The 19341-nt window shown below is 41.4% G+C and overlaps 3 protein-coding genes and 1 non-coding gene across 4 annotated transcripts; 2 read left to right on the top strand and 2 right to left on the bottom strand.

Annotated features, from left to right (window-relative positions):
- Positions 1–270: 270 nt before the first annotated feature.
- On the top strand, positions 271–6597 carry brms1 (BRMS1 transcriptional repressor and anoikis regulator). The gene is made up of 11 exons (XM_085400313.1): positions 271–392; positions 1133–1221; positions 2823–3057; positions 3176–3266; positions 3372–3499; positions 4356–4435; positions 4545–4641; positions 4772–4861; positions 5586–5650; positions 5780–5819; positions 5901–6597. The coding sequence occupies exons 3-11, from the start codon at positions 2835–2837 to the stop codon at positions 5906–5908; spliced, it is 822 nt and encodes a 273-aa protein (XP_085256439.1). The 5' UTR covers positions 271–392; positions 1133–1221; positions 2823–2834; the 3' UTR covers positions 5909–6597.
- A 3926-nt stretch (positions 6598–10523) lies between these two features.
- On the bottom strand, positions 10524–13626 carry LOC146675210 (uncharacterized). The gene is made up of 7 exons (XM_085401135.1): positions 13563–13626; positions 12366–12458; positions 12157–12268; positions 11753–11841; positions 11466–11638; positions 11125–11302; positions 10524–10735 (listed from the first exon to the last, which is right to left on the bottom strand). Exons 1-7 carry the CDS (start codon positions 13624–13626, stop codon positions 10599–10601), a joined length of 846 nt encoding a protein of 281 aa, XP_085257261.1. The 3' UTR covers positions 10524–10598.
- A 393-nt stretch (positions 13627–14019) lies between these two features.
- tmem179ba (transmembrane protein 179Ba) lies at positions 14020–18064 on the bottom strand. Its single transcript, XM_085400312.1, has 5 exons — positions 17929–18064; positions 16985–17181; positions 16245–16382; positions 15566–15644; positions 14020–15336 (listed from the first exon to the last, which is right to left on the bottom strand). Exons 1-5 carry the CDS (start codon positions 18025–18027, stop codon positions 15154–15156), a joined length of 696 nt encoding a protein of 231 aa, XP_085256438.1. The 5' UTR covers positions 18028–18064; the 3' UTR covers positions 14020–15153.
- Positions 14880–14961, top strand: trnas-gcu (transfer RNA serine (anticodon GCU)). Its single transcript has one exon. It is a non-coding gene; the product is annotated as a tRNA-Ser (tRNA).
- Positions 18065–19341: the final 1277 nt, after the last annotated feature.

Below are 19341 nucleotides of genomic sequence, written 5' to 3'. Positions count from 1 at the left end.
ACATCTATCTTCATGAAGTTGTACCAAAACACCTTATATCACCGAGACAATGTGTTTCTCACTATTATACGCACTCGCAGTGGGTTATAAGCCATCTTTCTCGCCCAAAGATAAACATTTCTTCATTTTGTGAATAATAAGGAAGACAAACTGGATTATAATTGGTTTACTGGATCTGGTTGCGTATTTCTGATTGGACAAGAGACCTTCGGGTTGATCGCTGCTATTGGACAGTTTAGTGCTCGGTCTCCGCGCTCATTGGCTGAACTTCCGGGCTTCAGAGTCCGGCAAAGTGTGGAACTAAAGAAGACTGGGACGAAGAGGAAGTACTTTTTAAAATGGAAATACAGTAAATCATACTTGAACTTTTCGCAGCGGAACAACAGGACGCGGTGAGCGAGCTTTTCTCTTGACTGTCACATTTATGGAAAGAAGGGTTATTTGTTTACAAACAGCATCGCCTACATCTGTGGACGGATAACGTTATTTGTTAATCCGTACGCTGTAGGAAGGTAGGGTCAGTATGGAAGCCCCTCCGGCGATGCTTCACTGAGTTTGATGGTTGTTTTTCTTCTACGAACCGGCACACACTCTAAGAGAAAACACTTGGCCATTAAATAAGATGAGTATTCGGACAATGTGATGAACAGGCAGTCATTCCGTCGCTGCGGGGTTTCAATTGTTAGCTAGTGTTGCACTTGACTTGTCCGTGGTGTAGTTCCCGCTAATTTTAAAAGAAAATGCAACAAAGGCGTCTCTGTTATTTTGAGGGGAATTACAATTAATTTCGCGTTCAATACAATAGGTTTCAGGCTAATTTGGGCATTTTATTTTACTCTATGCACCGCCGTAGCTGTTATAACGTACACGGTTTTACTTTGACATCCCGGAAGCTAAAAGATAAAGTTAGACCGATTGAGATGGGACTTCCGGTAAGGTAACAAATAAGACCCCCATTAATTGTTGAAGCCAAATTGTGGAGCAACTTTAAAGTGATATTTCAGTTATAAACTTTTTTCTGAAGGTCTGTTTTATGAGGGATAAGCAAGACTGCGTTATTTTAGCTTGTTGTTGCCTGTATGTCTGTGAGGCCAGTCATGTCATTTCCGGTGTTGTGTTGTGTTTTTTGCAGTTCACTTGCAGGTTATGGAGGCCATACAGTAGCTCGGGGGTCCCACGTCCTCAGTCTGCTGTTAAACCTTATTCCACTCCGTCTACTGAGTAAGCAAAATTTCACTGTTATTAATCCACGGGCAGGTCTTAGTTTTAACAGCACAATGTTTTGCCTTGTTTTATTTTTTACAGACTGTAAAATATGAAATCTGACCCCTGACAATTTATGTTATTTTCAGATGTATTCGTTGTTGTAAACATCCCAGTCAGTGTTTTATATTTTTGAGTTTAATGTTGTTGGGACATTAATTGTGTGCTTATGCAGCTTTTTACATATAATTTATAACATAATTGAATTGTCCACCATATTTTCTGGACAAAAATATGTTTTTGAAGTGTGATTCTTTATAAAGTCTATATTTAGGATGTGCCCTTTGGAGTTGTGTGTAGCGTAAGTCAAGAATAATTCAAACACGGATGTCAATGAAATAAAGTTTAACAGACACTTTGGTAATATATCATTATTACTATTTTCATTATTATTATTTACTTATTTATACAACTTTTTTAGAAAAATTATATATGCACCCAACAAGTAAGACTTAGCTTACATGAAGCATAATTTTCTGGGTTAAATTGCAGTACTTGTAAACGAGCTGGTATTTATAGTGGCTTTCAGCTCAATTAATTTTCTACTGCAAGTCTCATTCATCCAATCACACACACACATTCATACAGTACTTTTCTCTAGCGACTTTCCAATTGGTAGACAACCCGCTCTGCCACCTGAGCCACAGCTGCCCCCATCTACCTGAATGTTTGTTTGTTATGCCGCTTAACACTGACCTATGAATTATTCAAGAAAATTAACCTAACTCAGTTGATGAACCAGTGGTGTGTCTACACATAACAGGAAGCAGGCAAATTTGAATTTTGTTTTGGCTCAAACTGCCTTTATCTTCGAGAGAGGTACAACACCGAGTATGCAGCTGTCTATAAAGCACAGTGGAAATGCGAACACAAAAAGTAGCTTCAGATTTTCAACATTATCCCAATTTTAAAAAATGTAGCTAAAAGACCTCCAACAAAGCACAATATGCAAGAAAACTGTTCCAGCTAAATGTAGAAATAACAGACTTGTTTCATCACTTGAGGCAAAAACACATCATCGAGTACACCCAGGCTACAAAGGAGGAGATACTAGCAGCTGGTGGTGTGTGACCCAAATGTAAGCAAATGACTCCACCGAGCGCAGCTGGAGCACTCGCTGGTCGCACTCCACATGACAGGAAGAGCAAACTGTGGATGGAAATTACAGATGCAGCTACATGTGGCAGAGAAGGGTTTTAAGCAACAGGTTAAAAACTTTGGCCCAACGTACAACATCGCAGGCTGAATGTATTCTTTCATTTTATTATGTGACAATACTGTGCTATATTGTTGAGGCCATATTGCCCACCTCTTCTGCTAATGCAGTACAAACATATCTGGATAGAATTGGCTGTGTTGAGGAATAAATGTGGTCATACTAAATATTTACTTTCAAGCTTGTTAGAATTGTATAAATTAGATTTTTGCACATTTTTTTAAATAAATCGTTGCTCTGGGCTCAAGTTAAACTGCTCTGATGCCAAACTGCATTGCACCTGAATGCTTTAACACAAACAGTCTTTAGTTTTATGTGATATTTTTATTAATGCCGAACATAGTTTCCGGCTTCCATGCCCGCCCAACCCCCTGTGAAGGAGCCGGAGGAGGAGATGGAGGCAGAGGGTGAGTCGCAGCTCCCCGAGGCCAACGGAGAGGTGGAAGAACCCAGAGAGAATGAAGGAACAAGAGGGGGAGGAGCCGAGGAGACCATGGAGGAAAGTACGGAGGAGAGGGAGACCGACTTGGAAGATAGTGACGAGGAGGAAGAGGAGGAAGAGGAAGAAGAGAGCTCAGGTAAAAAAAAAAAAAAAAAAAACTCAAAATGCTCCACTAACGTTTATACTGCTTATATAAAAAGAGAGACGCAATGTAATCGACGCCACCTTTTCTTTTTTCTCTTTGTCCTATGTAGAGATGGATGATGAAGACTGCGAGAGGAGAAGAGGAGAATGTCTGGATGAGATGATGGATCTGGAGAAACAATTCCAGGAGCTGAAAGAGAAGTAATTTTTGAAGCAGGGGGAAAAAGGGATTCAACACTTTATCCTTCTCTTTTTTCGATGCCTGAGCCGCCTGTTGTTGAGGCTGATTTCACCGTGTGATTGCAGGTTGTTTCGGGAACGGCTAAACCAGGTGAAAGTCAAGCTGGACGAGGTGCTGACGGGAAAGGCCGGCGAATACAGAGAACCGCTGGCTGCACTACAGAACAGCATGCAGATACGGACACAAGTGGCTGGTACAGAAAAATAAATAGAAAAATAAATAAATAAAATCCTAATCAAGTCCAATACCACTGTAGTGCAAACAACCTTGGCTGCCATTTGTCTGTAGTGAGTGTAGGCTGTCAGGATGCTGTTTACCTAACGATATAACTGACGATATAATTGTGGAAATTGGCCGACATATCCTCAGCATAACCATGTATAATATCCACAAAACTTGAAAAGAGGTTAAAACACACACACACACACACACACACACACAACACGGTAATATTAGATGGCATGATGTTAGTGTCTAATGTCTAATCTGCTGATAATAAGGAATTGCACCAACATCGGGAATAATCAAGAGTGTTTATGCTAGTTTTCATGTGTTTGTGAGTCCTGACTTCCTTTGTGTTCTCACTTTTTTGGTGAAGGCGACACCTGCTCAGATGAAAAAACAGACATTATTCTTGAGTCTGAAGCCATGAATGACACAAAGCTCGTTCCTGTGGATTTTTAGTGGATTTTCATCATTTTAAGTTTTGGATCAGTTCCAGCATCAATTTGTTGGAAGACTTAATTTCACACAAATCAGTGTATATTTATGAGTAATTAATTTTTCCTATTAAATAACCTAAAAAAACAACAACTGACCGTACCTTTAAATCAATAAGGAAAAAGTGTGATGCCTCAAGGTAGTTGTTTACCCAGAATGCATTTCTGGTTCAGGGTCCTATTAAATATTTAGATTGTTTTGGACCCTCCAAATGCAGCACTTACTTATAGAGCATTGCTAATGTGTGTTTAACCAAACAGTAATGGAGTAGCAGTGCACATAATGCCAGTATGACCTCCTCAGACACCTTTGGCTGTCTCTTTGTGCAGGAGTGTACAGGGAGCTGTGTCTGCAGGTCATCAAACACAAGCATGAATGTGAAGTGCAAGGAGCGAGGCAGCACCTGGAGGTAGCGCGCACGTGCACTCTCAACCGCATTCTGCTTTCCTACTGGAGACTTAATATTCTCAACTAAAAGAGAACTAACGCGCTTGTTTGTATCTACACGTGTTTTACAGAGTGAGCGAACGCTGCTGTTTGACGCCATGAAGGGCGAGCTACTGGAAAAGATAAGGAGGCTGGAGGAGGACAGGCAGAATATAGACCTCACCTCAGGTACGTGTCAATCGCAAAGCTGTTACGTACACATAAAGTACGCAAAGGTTATAAAACTGAAGTACTGAGTGAAAGTGTTCAAAACAATTCATTTTAGTGGAGTTGTATATGGTGGATTCTGTCTGTCCAGAGTGGAGCGATGAGCTGAGGGGCAAGAAGTGCAAAAGAAAGAACCTGCTGGGTCGATCTGAGAAGAAAAAGAAAGTAGCTTTGGTTTCAGGTAAGCACCACGTGTGAGGAGCCTCACCAGCGCTGATGTGTACATATACAGATGAGGAGATGAGCTCCCGTCTTATTGTTTAAGTGCTGCTAAACAGAGCAATATATGTTTTTAACATAGTTTTCCATAGCTAGTTTTTACCCAGATTTACTTTTCACATAGAAATTTCACGAGAACTATTATTACTTTATTATTATCTGTTTGTTGTTGTGCTGGAAGCCAAAGCAAAGACTCAGTTTTGCTGCGGACTGCTTGAGGTTTTGCTTCCACTTTGATGAGATTCCCAGTTCCAGACACAGAAGCATCCCCACAGCATAATACTTCCACCACCATGCTTCACTGTGGGGACGGGGTTCTTTGGGTTGTACTTCCTGTTTCCGCCAAAGTGCAGACATTTTTATATGGTGTGTAAATTGGAAGTTAACCCTTTATTACACAATTAAAACATATCGTCGCAGAGCAGTGGTCTGTGCTATAGCTTGATGAAAAGGTCATTTACTTGCAAGCCATTTTTGTCAGATATTTCCATTGGAAATCCTACAGAAGGCAAGAACACAACAACTACGATCAAAAGGCAGAATCATAGTTATTATTATTGGTTATATATCATTTTATATATTGTTTTTAAATTAAGCTTAGATTCAATTAGTTTCCAGAGTGTGTTTTCTTGTTTCTGTTTAGTTTTCAGTCTCAGTCTCTCAATATGACTGCCTCTGTCTCACAGGGCCTTTCATCGTCTACATGCTGAGAGACATCGACATCCTTGAAGACTGGACTGCTATCAAGAAGGTCAGAAATCACTTGTAAAAGTTCCCTTTGACTTCCCAGATTCTTCAGCTGTCAGTCGATAAAGATGCAGCTTCAGGGTGTGTACACCAGCCTGCGTCCGATCGTGTAAACAGCGTCTCTGTTTTTCAGGCGAAAGCAGCTCTGTCGCCACTAAAAAAGAAAGTTGAAAGTAAGTCTGCTCCAATCGTCTTTTATTAACGCAGCAAACTGAAAAGGTTTGGTCTCTAAACGATCCTGTTTTGTCTTTCAGAGCGGTGATGAAAGGCAGATCTGTGCAACAGCGACACCAAACTTAACACACACTCACGTTCCCAGCTATTTCCCACCCTACTGCTTGTTTGTTATCTATTGCTATTTAAAAGACGTTCTTAACGATATGACAACCATGTATTTATAGAATGATTTATAATGCTGATTGAAAATCTAATCTTTTAGCACACAACCTTTTTGTCTGTCTTTTTTTTGTGTGTCTGTCGGTGTGAGTCAGAATCACTGAGACATACTCGGCTGTCTTGGATATGTTTGATCATATTGTGTTGTTGCAGTTGTGTGTTGTCTTGCACAAAAGTTGCTGACTGCCTGGAAGCTGGTGGGAGAGGAAGGAAAAGAAGCTTCTGATAAGCAATGTTCACATTGGACACCCAGCGACTGTGCAGAAAACACGCGTATCTGATCAAATGACATGAAACTCACTATCATCACGTGTTAATTACACCAATTAACAAATTCTAAGAGTTCATGAGCAGGACCGAATACACAGGCTGAACCATGTTTTCAGCCATCCTGACCACCGGCACATCTTTACACCATAGAAAAGGTGGCTAAGCAAACTTAAAAACGTCCAGCAGATGGCAGAATTTATCTTTATTTTTAAAAATCTGTGATCAGGATCGTGACTGATTGTGAAATAAATAAATAAACTGGTTCTTATGCAGGTGGAAAATCAACATGTTTGAATGTTTCTGCTGAACATCACCAAAGGTGAGCAATTTATGTGAATGAATGCTGGGCAGCCCAGTGTGCATGAGGTTGGATTAATGCAGCTTTAAAATGTCCTCAGTTTGTTTTTGGGGGGGTTTGGAGGAGAAGCAGCAGGAACAGTGGAGAGTCAGCTACAGGTCACTGAAATGGCAGCTCCTGTGGAGGGAGACAGAAGGTTAACTAGCCACAAAACGCACTCAAAGACCAACGGCCTCCTCTCAGACCGCTACTTGCTCCTGCGTGTTCTGGGTTCAGTCTCTCTGGAAATAAAGGATCTTTTGATCTGTAATTACAAGAAGTGCAACTAAAAATAATCTTCAGATTAGTTTCAGCTGATCTTTAGGGCACCAGAGGAAATAAAAGGTGGTGACAGTGAGAAAGCTCACGATGGTGTGGTTGGGGGCAGCAGCCTAAGCAAAAAAGCCCAGAGCTCCCTCTCTGCCTCCGGGTCAGCTGAGACATCTCTCCGGGGTGTCCTGGGTCTATGACCCGACCTGAAGCACCTCAACTCAACTAGTGAATTTTAAAGCGAATACACAAGAAAATCATAAGTTCAAATCATAAATAGCTGGCACATGTAAATGTGCATCGCTTTGAGAAGTCAGTAAGGTGATAGTGAGCTAAAGCATGAGAGAGGTGGCAGGAACCCAGGCTGACCAGGTAAATATGTCCACATTTGAAACAAATACCCAAAACCCTGTTATAAAACGAAACATCTACCAACATAAACTTTCTAAGAAATCGAACTAACATGCTCGTCCATACGTTGTTCCTACTCGTGTCCCTTTGCCTGATCGCAGTCTCTAGATCGAGGGTGTCACAGTGTACTGATGTGAAGTACAACTGGTGCCGGGCTTCATATTCACCTCTGCCCACTGAAATAGGACCATTTCAAATGATCTTTGCTGAAGGTGTGCCGTTCTTTGTCTTCACTCTCAGTCTAATTAACCTAACCTGCACATTTATATGCAGGTTAGTAGATCAAAGAGTTTGCATGAAGCTGAAAAAACGCTCTAAAGGAGACATGTGGAGACCAGTGTGTGTGGGAATCATTTATTTGATGTGAGAGGAGTGAAGTTCAATTATGTGTTTACAAGGTAAAGACAGAGCTGTAGATAATGACAAAGTGCTTTCCCCCTCTTTCACTAAACTCCAGGTTAAAATCTTTCTTTGTCCTCTGGATTACATTTTTAAGGGTAGCTGTCATAAACATGGGTCTGCTTGAAGTTATACTCTCGGGTTTGTGGGAGATGGATTCAAGTTCCATCTCATTCCTTCATTTTTCCCTTCATTGTCTTGCTGATCCTTTTATCTCTCTCCTTCTTTCCTTTATCTAAGCTGCTGATCGGTTACTTTAAATGGGATGTTGCATCACAGTTCATGACTTCAGCATCTTCCACCTTCCCTCGTTTTTCTCACAGCTGCTTGCTGAGTTTACGCGCCTGCCTCTCCCTTGCTTCAAAGGCAGCCTTGGTGTCTTTCAGCTCTTCCAGCTGCCGGCGGATTAGAGCCATGTCGAGCTGGGTGGCCTCGCACTGCTCCCTCAGGGCGGCCGACTCCGTCCTCAGCTGCGCGGCGGCGACGGAGAGCTGCTCGCTGCGTTCACGGCACTGCATCTGCATCCTCTTGGCGTCAGTGAGGAGGGACTCCACGCTCACCGCCACCGAATCGCACTGGTCGCGAGACATGTCCTGAGCGGGGATAGAGGGATGGATGGAGGTCAGGGGTCAAACCTGAATGGATCTGAGTGACGGTAAAGCTGGCGGTTGAAGGGCTCGCTCCTATTTAAATCTGAGATTTAAGGACTCAGCTCTGTTTTACAGATTTTGTGCCGTCTGATTTGGCAGGGGGCTGGAGCTTTCCTGCCAAAAACACAGATAAAGTGAATCAATAGCTGGCTGTTAAAAGTCCAGCACAGATCAACAGGTTTAAAACAGAACATTTGATCTGTGGAAAGTGAAGTAGCTTAAAGAGGCTTATCATGGCTTAGCCTGCAGTGTCCACTGCTCCTCTCTATGTTTCTCTTTTATCCTTACCCATCTCCAAAACTCGTGCCACTGTTTTGCTCTTTACAAAAACACTGATTTCTAAAATCACAGGTTGTTTTTTCTAATTAGCAGCCAAAGAGTAACAGCAAAGCAACATGTGACGATGTCTTACCACAGACTCCAAAATCAGCTTTATCTCGACCCTTGTGGTTTTCTTCTGAGACTCAGGTTGCAGGCAGGGCTCGCCGTCCTCCAGGGTGCTCTATCCTTCGCTCTTTTTTTGCTGTCAATTACAGATACTTTAAAGAAACCTCCAGCAGACCCTGCTATAGGTGCAGATGGTGGAAGTGGCTGTAGAAGCTCGTTTAACAGGACCACTGGTGATTCTTTTTCCCCTTTGAAATGCCAGTACGCTCTTCACGTCCTTCAGTTTCTGACCTGTGTCCGTCTCTCCAGTGTCTTCCTCCTCTCTTCAGTGAGGATTAGCTGTTACCTCAGGCTCAAGTAAGGTCAGGCAATCCAGAGATTAGATAGTTCAGGGTGACGTGTTGTAAGAGCAGCTCATTGGGTCTATTTTGATCAGGGAAGGGGAAAGTAGCTCATTTAGACGCTCAGCCTGGAATATCAGTTCAAGTTATGCTTTAGTCGGCTGTTGCAAGTCACCAGGAATGATTAGTTTGAGCAGTATTGATAGAATAATGCACTTTTTTAAGGTTTGTATAAAACTAGCTTTTTCAGACAATAAATATTCCCCACAGTGGTCTTAAATGTATGTTTCAGGTCTCTTCTGGATGACTGCCCTGTTTTGTTTTGACACTGATCGAACACAGCCGAGACTTTTCACTGGACCGCTGCTTTACAGAGCCGCTAGCTAGAAATCTTGGAAATGGTTTTGCAGACTTTTAAAATCTGACAGCCGGCTTATGAATCTGCGGGTAGCAACAACCAGGCTGTAGGTTGTACACAGAAACACAAAAACACTATAAACATATCCCTGATAGTGAGAACAGGCGAGATCATTGGAGCCTCTCTTCCCTCCATCACAGACACCGATCACACCGGCTGCATCTGGAAAGCCACCAGCGTCGTAGAGGACCCCACACACCCCTCACACACACTCTTCACCCTGCTGCCAAGAGATACTGGAGCATCCGGGCCAGACTGTGAAAGTTTGTTTCCCCCAAGCCGTCAAACTCCTGAACACTCAGTTCCTGGACTGACACACACACACGTCACTACAAGCACTTATCTGCACAATCTCAAACACACACTTTCATCCATTAAGCTACCTTTTGCACAATGCTCAGTCTTTTGCACTGCCATTGTTGCACTTTTCTATTGCACTGTTGCGTCTGCATTGCTCTGTCTGGTGTCCCAGATAGCAAGGAAACATTGAAACACTGTTGAGTCAATATCAGGCTGTGTCATTGAATCAACGTTGAAGTGTGACGTTGACCTAACGTCACTCTTGCACCCTTTTTTAACGTTGAAACAACGTCAGGTTTTGATGTTGAATCAATGTTGAAACCTGACGTTGATTCAACGTTGTATTTTCTAATACTGTTGACATTGAAACAATGTCAGATTCTGATATTGAAACACTGTTGAGCTATGGTGTTGATTTTCCACCTCTTTCGCACAGTTGCTTTTTATTAAAACAACAGTTAAATCATGACTGGAAATCTACCTTTCTTTATAGGTATTTTAACCAATACTAAACTACTGCATGTTTCCATCAATACTTAAACCACCTAAACACATAATTGTACTTATTCCTTAAATTGGACACCCTTTATAAAAAAAAACCCAAATGTCTCACAATGTATCATGTCAATATTAATATCCTAAAATAAGAAAGCATTGCATGTGATGTAACAGAGAAAAAAAAAAGGTCAATAGTCATGTTTCGTTTGCTAAATACTTTATTAAAAGACAGTTTCCTATTTACATTTATATGTTTCACAGAAGTTTGTAATTTTTTACTCTGGGATGGGGATGCATGATGTGCGTCCTGCACCACCCAAACGATCTGGGGCGTATCGGAGCCATTTCTGCACTGCTTGCGCAAAGACAAACTCGGACATAGAGTTTGCCCCTAACTGCTGCGTCAGGCCATCTAGGACAAAAATACACACACACACACACACACACACACAAACAAAAAAAGTGAATTAGAGCACGTGAATAAGCTCTTGTTAACTGTCTTCAGCGGGGAGAAAGTATGTAAACTCCTAGGCTGATAAACATGAAAGTCACCAGGCGTAAATCTGCAAACTGCCGCATTTGATTCCCAAAGAGCTATGAGCGGAAAAAGTGATAAGTCTTAGCATGGTGTGCCGTGTATCCTTTAAAACAAAATAAACATGGGGTCCTCGGGCTGTACAAACTACAACCCGAGGACTAAACAAGCCAAAGACCAAAGACTCCATCTCCAGATTAACCGGACATGAAAGTCTTGTTATTAAGAAAGACAAAGTAATATAGCAAAAAAACAGTAAAACTTACCAAATATGCATCTGCAGAGCGCTGTATCTTTAAATGCCCTTTTTTGCTTTGTCTGGTCCTTGGTTTTTTTCCCTGCCCAGTTTAGTACCGAGGCCAGCTCATTTGTGATGGCATAAGCCATTACACGGCGGACTCGCACCTCCAGTGTGGTCCCTCCAATCAAGGCAAAGCGTCTCACCTATAGACACATTTTAAGAGATGGAATTAGCGTGTCTCATGTCTTAAATGTGTATGCAAGTGCTTGTGTGTTTAATCAACAAGCCGTTGTTATGTATTTAAATCACATCTGACAGCTATTACACTTTATAGTTACAAAGTGTATATAACCTTTATATACTTACCATTGCCTTATTTGCCTCTTGTGATTGAAGAGCTGGCTCTGCATTGTTTAGCTCCTCAATGTTGTGCAAGGGCAAATCCAGAGGCAGTACCCCAGCATCTACCGATTCATTGCAGCCGGTATTGCGGATGGCTCTGACCTCCTCACGGAGTTCGTTAACAGCTCTCGTCAGGTCTGACAGAAAAAGATAATTTTTTTTTTAAGTATTTAAGAATACAGACAACTTATCAAAAGTTTCCTTGTGTCACACACAGATATGTACAAAGACACTAGACAGTATTTTATTACCTGGTATTTTCACTCGAGGGGCCTGGGGAAACCATTTCTTTGTGGGCTGCTCATCCTCTGAGTCACTATATGTGTACAGGGGATTTGGTCTAAAGAAAAAAAGTTGAAAACGGTCATAAGTAATTACAAATGTGCTTTTGGAATATTTTTTCCTAAAGTTACAGTTTAATTTATAACAACACACACAGGAAACGGAGATGTGCAAGAAGGTACAGTATACAATGAATTTTTGAAGTGCACAAGTGTACACGGCTTTGCATTTATAAAAAGTTTACAAGCTTCCACTTTTTGGACTATATTATGTGGTGATATTGCAGTATGCAAGCACCACAGATATGTACAAAAGACAAGATCATAAATTCTTAGCAATCAAAGATATGTTTGTGAAATAAAAAAAGTTTTACTTGTGCTTTCTTTTATGACTGGTCTGAGTTTCAGCTTCGGACTGAAGGTCAGACGTATCACAGTGTTCACTTAGATATTTCTGAAGACTGCGTTCTGCTTTGTGAAATGTGTCTGGAAGTACAAACACAATGTATGGCCAGACATAAATTAGGACATGAAAAACTTGTTATTGTTACATTTATACAACACCAATCCAGATGATACCCACCATGGCTTATTAGAAGTCGGACTGGTGCATAGGTGAGCCATGTTGAACCAGGATGAACTCTCCTCTTTACTGCATCGTGGATCCTGAATGTGTCTCACAGAGGATATGGAGGCCATGACAATTTCTCCCCATTTATCCATGAACTAGGGACTATTTCTGTACCACCAGTGCTGAACAATGCACCAGTCTTTCATTTTTATCTTTTTTTTAATTTGGAGTCCTTTTTTGCCCTGTCTAGGATAAACAGGAAACAGATAATTACAATATATTTCATAGTCACTACAAAACTTGATCTATTGATTAAACTAAATAATAAATAATAGCTTAAAATGTATATAGGCAACAATTACAAGCAAACCCGTATATGTAAGCATTTAAACACTGAAGATAATAACATTAACAGTATTTTGTCTAAGTCTGCCATTGTAGGAATTCATGGCACCGAGACAAAAACTTGGCGCACAGTGTGGCGTCAAAATAGGCGCACACCTTTGACGCTGCGTTTTCTCCGTCTTCCTCGTCCACACGTAAATGCTAAACGCAGTTTACGTGTGGACAAAAGGTGCAAACGCAAGTTAGGTGAGCGTGCAGCGTAAAGTTAGGTGAGCGTGCAACGTAAAGTTTGAATTGAGTGCGAATCGAAGCGGGTGCTCTCCAATCATTAAAAGTAACAAAGTCATTGAACACATTTATACAGTTACCTTTACGTTTATCAATCATATATCACAGATTTAAAATTTTTTGTAGTACTATGCTAAAAAGCAACTACAGAGCGAAAGTCTGGGTCAAGCGCCGAGGCGACGGCAAGAACAAAGGAACCCTCGAAGCGTTAAAGCTAGCTTTGTAAGGAAATATAACGGAAAAGTATGAAACGAAAATGTTTTCTTTGTTGATAGACTTTGTTTGCAGTGCAATTTATTTGTTGCCGGATTGTAAGAAGAAAGTAGACACAATTTCGGGCTCCCACATTTTATCCGAAACTTTACATTAACAAGTTTGTTTTGTTTTTTTTACTGTTATTCAAATGCAACCGTGGAAATAACGAATAGAACAAAAGTCATTCATTCTTACCTTATACTAATCGTGGTGCAGGCCAGTGCAGTGCATGAACTTATACCTTCTCCGGTCAATTCCGCTAAGAGTAAATCTAATGTCCCGCTCTACTGTACAAGACAATGGTTACCTGGAGGGATGTACCAATGTGATAGGGGTGCTGCGGAATAGTCCAAGTGGTAGCAGCTTTAATTTCCCGCTCAACCATAAATCGATGGTTTTTCAACGTGATTGTTGTCACCTTGTCAACTATACATAGATCAACAATCAACGATGACAGAACAACAGTGAATCAATGTTATTTCAATGTCAGTGTCAGGTTTCATCAGTATTTCAATGTTGTTTCAACATTGGTTTTGTGTTGACATTTCAATCCTGACGATTCTGATGGTTCAGATGGAAAATCAACATCTGTTCAATGTCTCCTTGCTATCTGGGGTTGCACTTTGTTTTTTTGCAGTTTTTGCACACTTGCACTTTATGTAGTCTTGTGTTGATTTTCTGTGACATGTAGCACCATGATCTTGGAGGAGCGCTGTCTCGCTTCACTGTGTACTGTACCACTGCACACGGTTGACAATAAAGCCACATGACTTGGTGCAAGTGAATCTTTATTTATTATTAGCCACTAGAGGGAGACATTATTCAACGTTTCCATATGCCTGTTCCCCACGACAAACATGAGCATGTCCAGAAATGTCACAAATAAAGCGCAGCATTGCAAACACACAGTCAGATGTAAGAAGCACACCTCACTGAACGTCAGGCCCGAGCTTACAAATGTTTCAAGTCAAATCAAAATAATTCATCAAAAAGAAGCATACTGAATCAGTGTGGATGAACCCAGCAGCAGATTTCAGCAGAACAGCCTCAGACGCTTCTTTGGTTAAAGGTTGTAAAAGTCAGTGTCACACAACAATCAACAATCAAAAAACAAACAAACAGTGAAACGTCTTCCTTTTTTTCTTTTTATTTCTTTTTTAGTTTCTAATGACATAATCACCACACAGATCAATACTAAGCGATCTTTAAAGCCACGTGTTGACACCTTAAACTTGAAGACAATGCAGTGTTTTAGGATTTTACAGTCAACAAAAATAAAATGTGTTAAAAAAAGTCTATGGCAGATTCCGGTTTTGTGAAATCAGTAAAAAGAAAAAAGTGTTTTATGTAGAAAATTCTTAGTCTTACTCGTCAAAAGTACATCTGAGCACAGTTAAATTATAAAATCAAACCTTGTGATAAACACCCTCCCGTTCGTTGGCTGTGTAAACAAACCCAACACAAGCTCGCTCTGAATAAAAAACAGATAAGTTTCTGTGGAGTCCACAGACGTAGATGTGACGCGGCGGGTGAGATGTGGGAAATGGGTAAATTCAGTACCAGCGCCTGACAGCGCTTCAGTGTTTCCAGTGTGTCCTGACACAGACAGACAGGCTCTGCATGCTTGTGCATTCAGGTGACGAGGTGGCCGAGTGGTTAAGGCGATGGACTGCTAATCCATTGTGCTCTGCACGCATGGGTTCAAATCCCATCCTCGTCGAGCGGAGTTTTGGTTTTGTGGTGCTTTATACATACTGTTAAACCCAAAATCTAATATCTGCAAAACCTTCCACGTGCATTCTCAAAATGTTGTTCACTGAAATCCTTAAAACACTTCATTTAACCTTTTTCCACACCCGCTCCCACTATTTGGTCTTATGTGCTTTTATAACCCCCTCGCTCACACCCGTTCTCACTGGGGCCTTCCAGGACGGTTGAAAAACGGCTCAGTCTCTTCGGGCGTCACACCCGTCTCCCCGAAAAGGCTTCCAGTTGGTGCGGCTCCAATCAGCTTGGACGCTGAGCCCCGACGCCTCTGGATGATCACCAAAACCCCGATGATGAGCCAGAAGAAGAAGTTGATCCACACTGCCGTCTGAGAAGGAAACAACATGACACGCAAGATGTACTGGAGGCTCTTTTACCTAAATCTGAACACATATGCTATGCTAACTTTGACTACATCTCTTAATTCGTGGGTTTTTGTAGTGTTGCAGGACTCCAGTTCATAATAATGCTTCTTTATGTTAAGCATTACAGGAGCTAGTATGTGTGGACCATGTGACTCCAGCCAAAAGCATAAAATAAGTGAATGAAGTACCGACCTCGGCTTTATGTAGACTGCTGTAGAACCTCTCTCCATCAAGTGGGCTGGCCCATTTTTCAGACTGGGCTTTTTCACAACTTTGCACACAGAAAAACATTGAGCATTAGACAGTTTAAAAGAAATCCGGGGTTATGATTTAATTCATTTTGGATTTGTCTTATATGAATTTAGTCTTGATTATTGGTCACTGATTCTATGAACAAATAGAAAAACTGCAGGCAGTTTTGTCAGAGGAAGCAGTGGAAAGCTGCAGTTACATAACATCAAAGTAAGTGGAGCTCAAAACAAGCAATTAAAAACTAACAACACCATGCACGTCTTTGCTTCTCTTTTAAGTGCTCGCCCTTTCAGAGGATTACAGTGTAGCCAAGGATGAAAAACTGTGTGCTGATGACATTTTTAAAAGGAAAAAGGGCATCCTGAAAGACAGACAAAGGCCAAGAGTAAAATAACTAGATGGTTATAACTAAATCTACCTTCATATGGCTTCATATAGAGCTCTAAGAGAACGTGGGCGGGTGGGTAAAGTGAAGCTTTGGAAAGGAGAAAAAGGGGGAAAAAACAGAAAACACACAAAGTGACGCTCCCTAGCTTTCAAATGTTATTTTCATTTTCATATGCGAGTGTTGACGAAAGCGTTTGGTCCTGTGCCAGGTGTGGATGAGTGCAGGTGTCACCTGGTAGTGTTGGGGACGTTTTTCGTGACAGACGAGCAGAGCGTGTCGCGCCCGATCTTCAACATGCAGCCCGTGACGAGCAGGAAGAACAGGAAAACGCCGGAGACGGCAATAATCACGTTCATCCACACATTCTCCCTGTGAAGGAGGAGAAAAAACAAGCAGATAAGAGCGGGAGAACAGCACTGTGCTCTTTAAAGTGAGGCAAAACAGAAGAAGGATGTCAAACTACAAAATGCAAGCTAATGTGTGATTGTGTCGCCATGCCGTGGTATGGCACATGCATTTCTGCTTCTCTGTATCAGCTCTGCAGCTTATTCTGTGCTACATCGCTACAACTTTAAGTTCAGCTTCAGGAGCTACTTAAATGATGCCAGTTTAAACCTCTGACAAAAATTCAACTTTTTCTAAGTGTATTTGTAGCTTTTTTTGCTTATGTTGGCTACAGAGAACAATGTTTACATGCACACTTATTTTCCTGGGTAATCAATCAGTTTAAACTAAAGAAATCAGCCTAAAAGTGCACGCAGACATCTGTTAAATTCTGTCTACGAGATGCTTAAAATATCCTTTCTTGCGGCTGGCAAATCAAGCTCAAAAGAACGACACAATGACAGAGCAGGCCAGCATTTATGCAATATTTGAAGGAAAACACTGACGATTAAAATTGTTTTTAAACCCACACAAACACTGCAACTCTGTACTTTGTCGTGAAAAACACACACACAGCATGTGGTCACCTTTTGAGTTCCCCTTCGCTGCAGAAAGTGTACACCCAGTACACAGACAGAGAGAAACACACCACTGCCACCATGATTGATATGGCCGACACAAAGTAACACAAAGAGGAGGATGTGGACGACTGGACTCCGATGAGCTTGGACGTGGCATTATAGCTGACCGCTCCGTACAGCATACAGTGACCTCCGAAATTACCCTGAGTAAAAAAGAGAGACAGAGGTTGGGAGGGGGTCACTAAAAAGCTTGAGTTCCGCTTCACCGTTTCAAGCGCTTTGCAGGATGCTACAATAAGCGCATCAACGGTTGCATCTGACGTCTATAAATGAGCAGCAGGGAGCCAAATTGGGCACGATAGGCGTCTGGGTCACATGATGAGCAAAGCATCGAGGTACAGTTAAAAACCTGCGCGCGCACACGCACGTTCACAATTTCACGTGCATATCACGCATTTCCGAGCGTCTGTTAAGCTAACACAACGAACAGTTGTTGACACACAACAATGCTCGTGTGACACTTCGCTAAAAGTTTGTGGTACATTTTTCGAGAAGTAACTTCTCCGATGTCTAGAGTCCAAAAACATTAAAAATATGGAGAAATTAGAGTTGAAATGCCGAAGGCAATGACAGAGTGGGCAGAACTGGACTGAAAGTGGAAGCGCGTGTCAGTTTTTTAATCCCTCGCGCTGCTTTTAATTACCGTGTAACATCCAGAAAACTGCGCAGCTGTACGAAAACAATTATAGTAGCTTGAAAATATAAATCTGTAACACTGTATGCTGAATTATGTTTAAAGGATTTTTCTTCAAAAAATAAAATAAGAAGTTTGTTTCTTTTTTGCTAAACTTTCTGGGATAGACAAACGCACTACAAAGTAAGTCCACCCGGAAGAGGACGCGTACAACATGTAATATATGGAGCAGGTTAGTAAAACTTAGAAAAGTCACCTGGACGATGGTGACAGACGCTGCGGTAACAATCCCGCAGACAAAACAGCTGATGTAGAGACCCCACTCCAGCACCAGTAGCCCCGCTAACGCCATCATCCAGCAGCAGCTTAGTCCGCGTCTGCAGAGAAAAGAGCTGCCGTGAAGGTAGCAATAAAAAGGCAAACAACTTCCGGTTAGTTCCTTCACAATAAAATACCAAGCCTCCAGCAACCACGATTCGCAAATATTAAGAAGACAGTGAGTTGATTAAAAACATGGCAAGGCTAAGTAGTAAACGTGTCCGGGTTAATCAATAAAAAATACATGAAAATGTTTTCCATTAAGATTAACACGTGTCAGTTGTTTGTTTAAATAGACTGTACTCGTATTTAACCGCAGACTCCTAGAACATTGTGGAAAAAATGAATCAAGAAATAAAGAAATGTCTCATATATTTGTCACGACCTTGCCACACGTCTCAAAAACATGATTTAAAATGTTTTAAGCCTGACTTAACTTACCCGTGTGTTCTTCAGCTGGGTTATATTCTGGAGGTCAAACAGTTTGATTTCCGGTGATATTGTATCTTTTTTATTACCTTCACCCGCAGTCAAACAGTCCAAAGTGAAAATCGTACGTCCAAACTCTCTTCTCGATATTAGTTCGAGCAGCAATAGAAGCTTCCTCGGAGTTTCACCGAAACGTAAAAAACAGCTTACTTGTCACACGTGGACACTGCTTGTCATACAGGCCCTAGATCGTTTCTCTTCGCTCAATCAGTTGGTTTCATCTGATGACCCAGAAAGATAAACTGAAAGTCTACAGCTAGATATATGTGTTAATTCACTCATGTTAACGCCTATATTTATGCAATAATTATTTTTATTATACGGAAGCAAATACTGCATGTTTGCATTGTCTCAAATATGTAGATGGTTCAAGTTAGTCAAAGTCTGAGCTTCTCGAGGGTTATGAGGTATGAAATGCTAGAGTTAGACACAGTGTGTGTTTGTGTGTGTGTGTGTTGCTTCCTTCCCAGAATGCTTAATGAAACCTTGTGACTTTGTGTCCTGTGACCATGTCATTTTTATAGGGTATATGTCAAACATTTTAAGCCTGTCAGATTCACCTCTGCACTAATAATAAGCTTACTAATTCCTGACACATAGCCAGTGTTACATCATTCAAGGCTGACTAGAAATAACTGTTTTCTGTAATAACACGCCACACAATTTCTAATGATATGTCATGCCAGTTCAGATAGAGGGGGAGGAGGTGGAGGTGGTCAACAAGTACAAGTACCTCGGGCTGTGGGTGGACAATAAACTGGACTGGTCATGCAACACAGAGCACCTGTATAAAAAAGCCCAAAGCCGACTGTACTTCCTCAGGAGGCTGAGGTCTTTTAACATCTGCAGGAAGCTCCTGAGG

The sequence above is a fragment of the Rhamphochromis longiceps genome, linkage group LG3, assembly GCF_057381845.1.
Source record: "Rhamphochromis longiceps isolate RC_006_pf linkage group LG3, R_longiceps_female_GT1.1, whole genome shotgun sequence".
Classification (NCBI taxonomy): domain Eukaryota; kingdom Metazoa; phylum Chordata; class Actinopteri; order Cichliformes; family Cichlidae; genus Rhamphochromis; species Rhamphochromis longiceps.
Note: the sequence above shows the minus strand (reverse complement) of the source record. Positions and strands in the feature narration are given on the sequence as shown.

Excerpts from the sequence above, each read along its gene's own strand:
- brms1 (XM_085400313.1), top strand. The coding sequence starts at position 2,835 with ATGCCCGCCCAACCCCCTGTGAAGGAGCCGGAGGAGGAGATGGAGGCA. Across the intron at positions 3,500-4,355 it reads GATACGGACACAAGTGGCTG|GAGTGTACAGGGAGCTGTGT; the intron begins GTACAGAAAAAT and ends CTCTTTGTGCAG. Across the intron at positions 4,862-5,585 it reads GAAAGTAGCTTTGGTTTCAG|GGCCTTTCATCGTCTACATG; the intron begins GTAAGCACCACG and ends TCTGTCTCACAG.
- LOC146675210 (XM_085401135.1), bottom strand. The coding sequence starts at position 13,626 with ATGGTTGAGCGGGAAATTAAAGCTGCTACCACTTGGACTATTCCGCAG. Across the intron at positions 12,459-13,562 it reads GCAGCACCCCTATCACATTG|ACACATTCAGGATCCACGAT; the intron begins GTACATCCCTCC and ends ATCCTCTGTGAG. Across the intron at positions 11,303-11,465 it reads AAGAGGCAAATAAGGCAATG|GTGAGACGCTTTGCCTTGAT; the intron begins GTAAGTATATAA and ends ATGTGTCTATAG.
- tmem179ba (XM_085400312.1), bottom strand. The coding sequence starts at position 18,027 with ATGATGGCGTTAGCGGGGCTACTGGTGCTGGAGTGGGGTCTCTACATC. Across the intron at positions 15,645-16,244 it reads AACGTCCCCAACACTACCAG|TTGTGAAAAAGCCCAGTCTG; the intron begins GTGACACCTGCA and ends CTGTGTGCAAAG. Across the intron at positions 15,337-15,565 it reads GCAGTCTACATAAAGCCGAG|ACGGCAGTGTGGATCAACTT; the intron begins GTCGGTACTTCA and ends TTTCCTTCTCAG.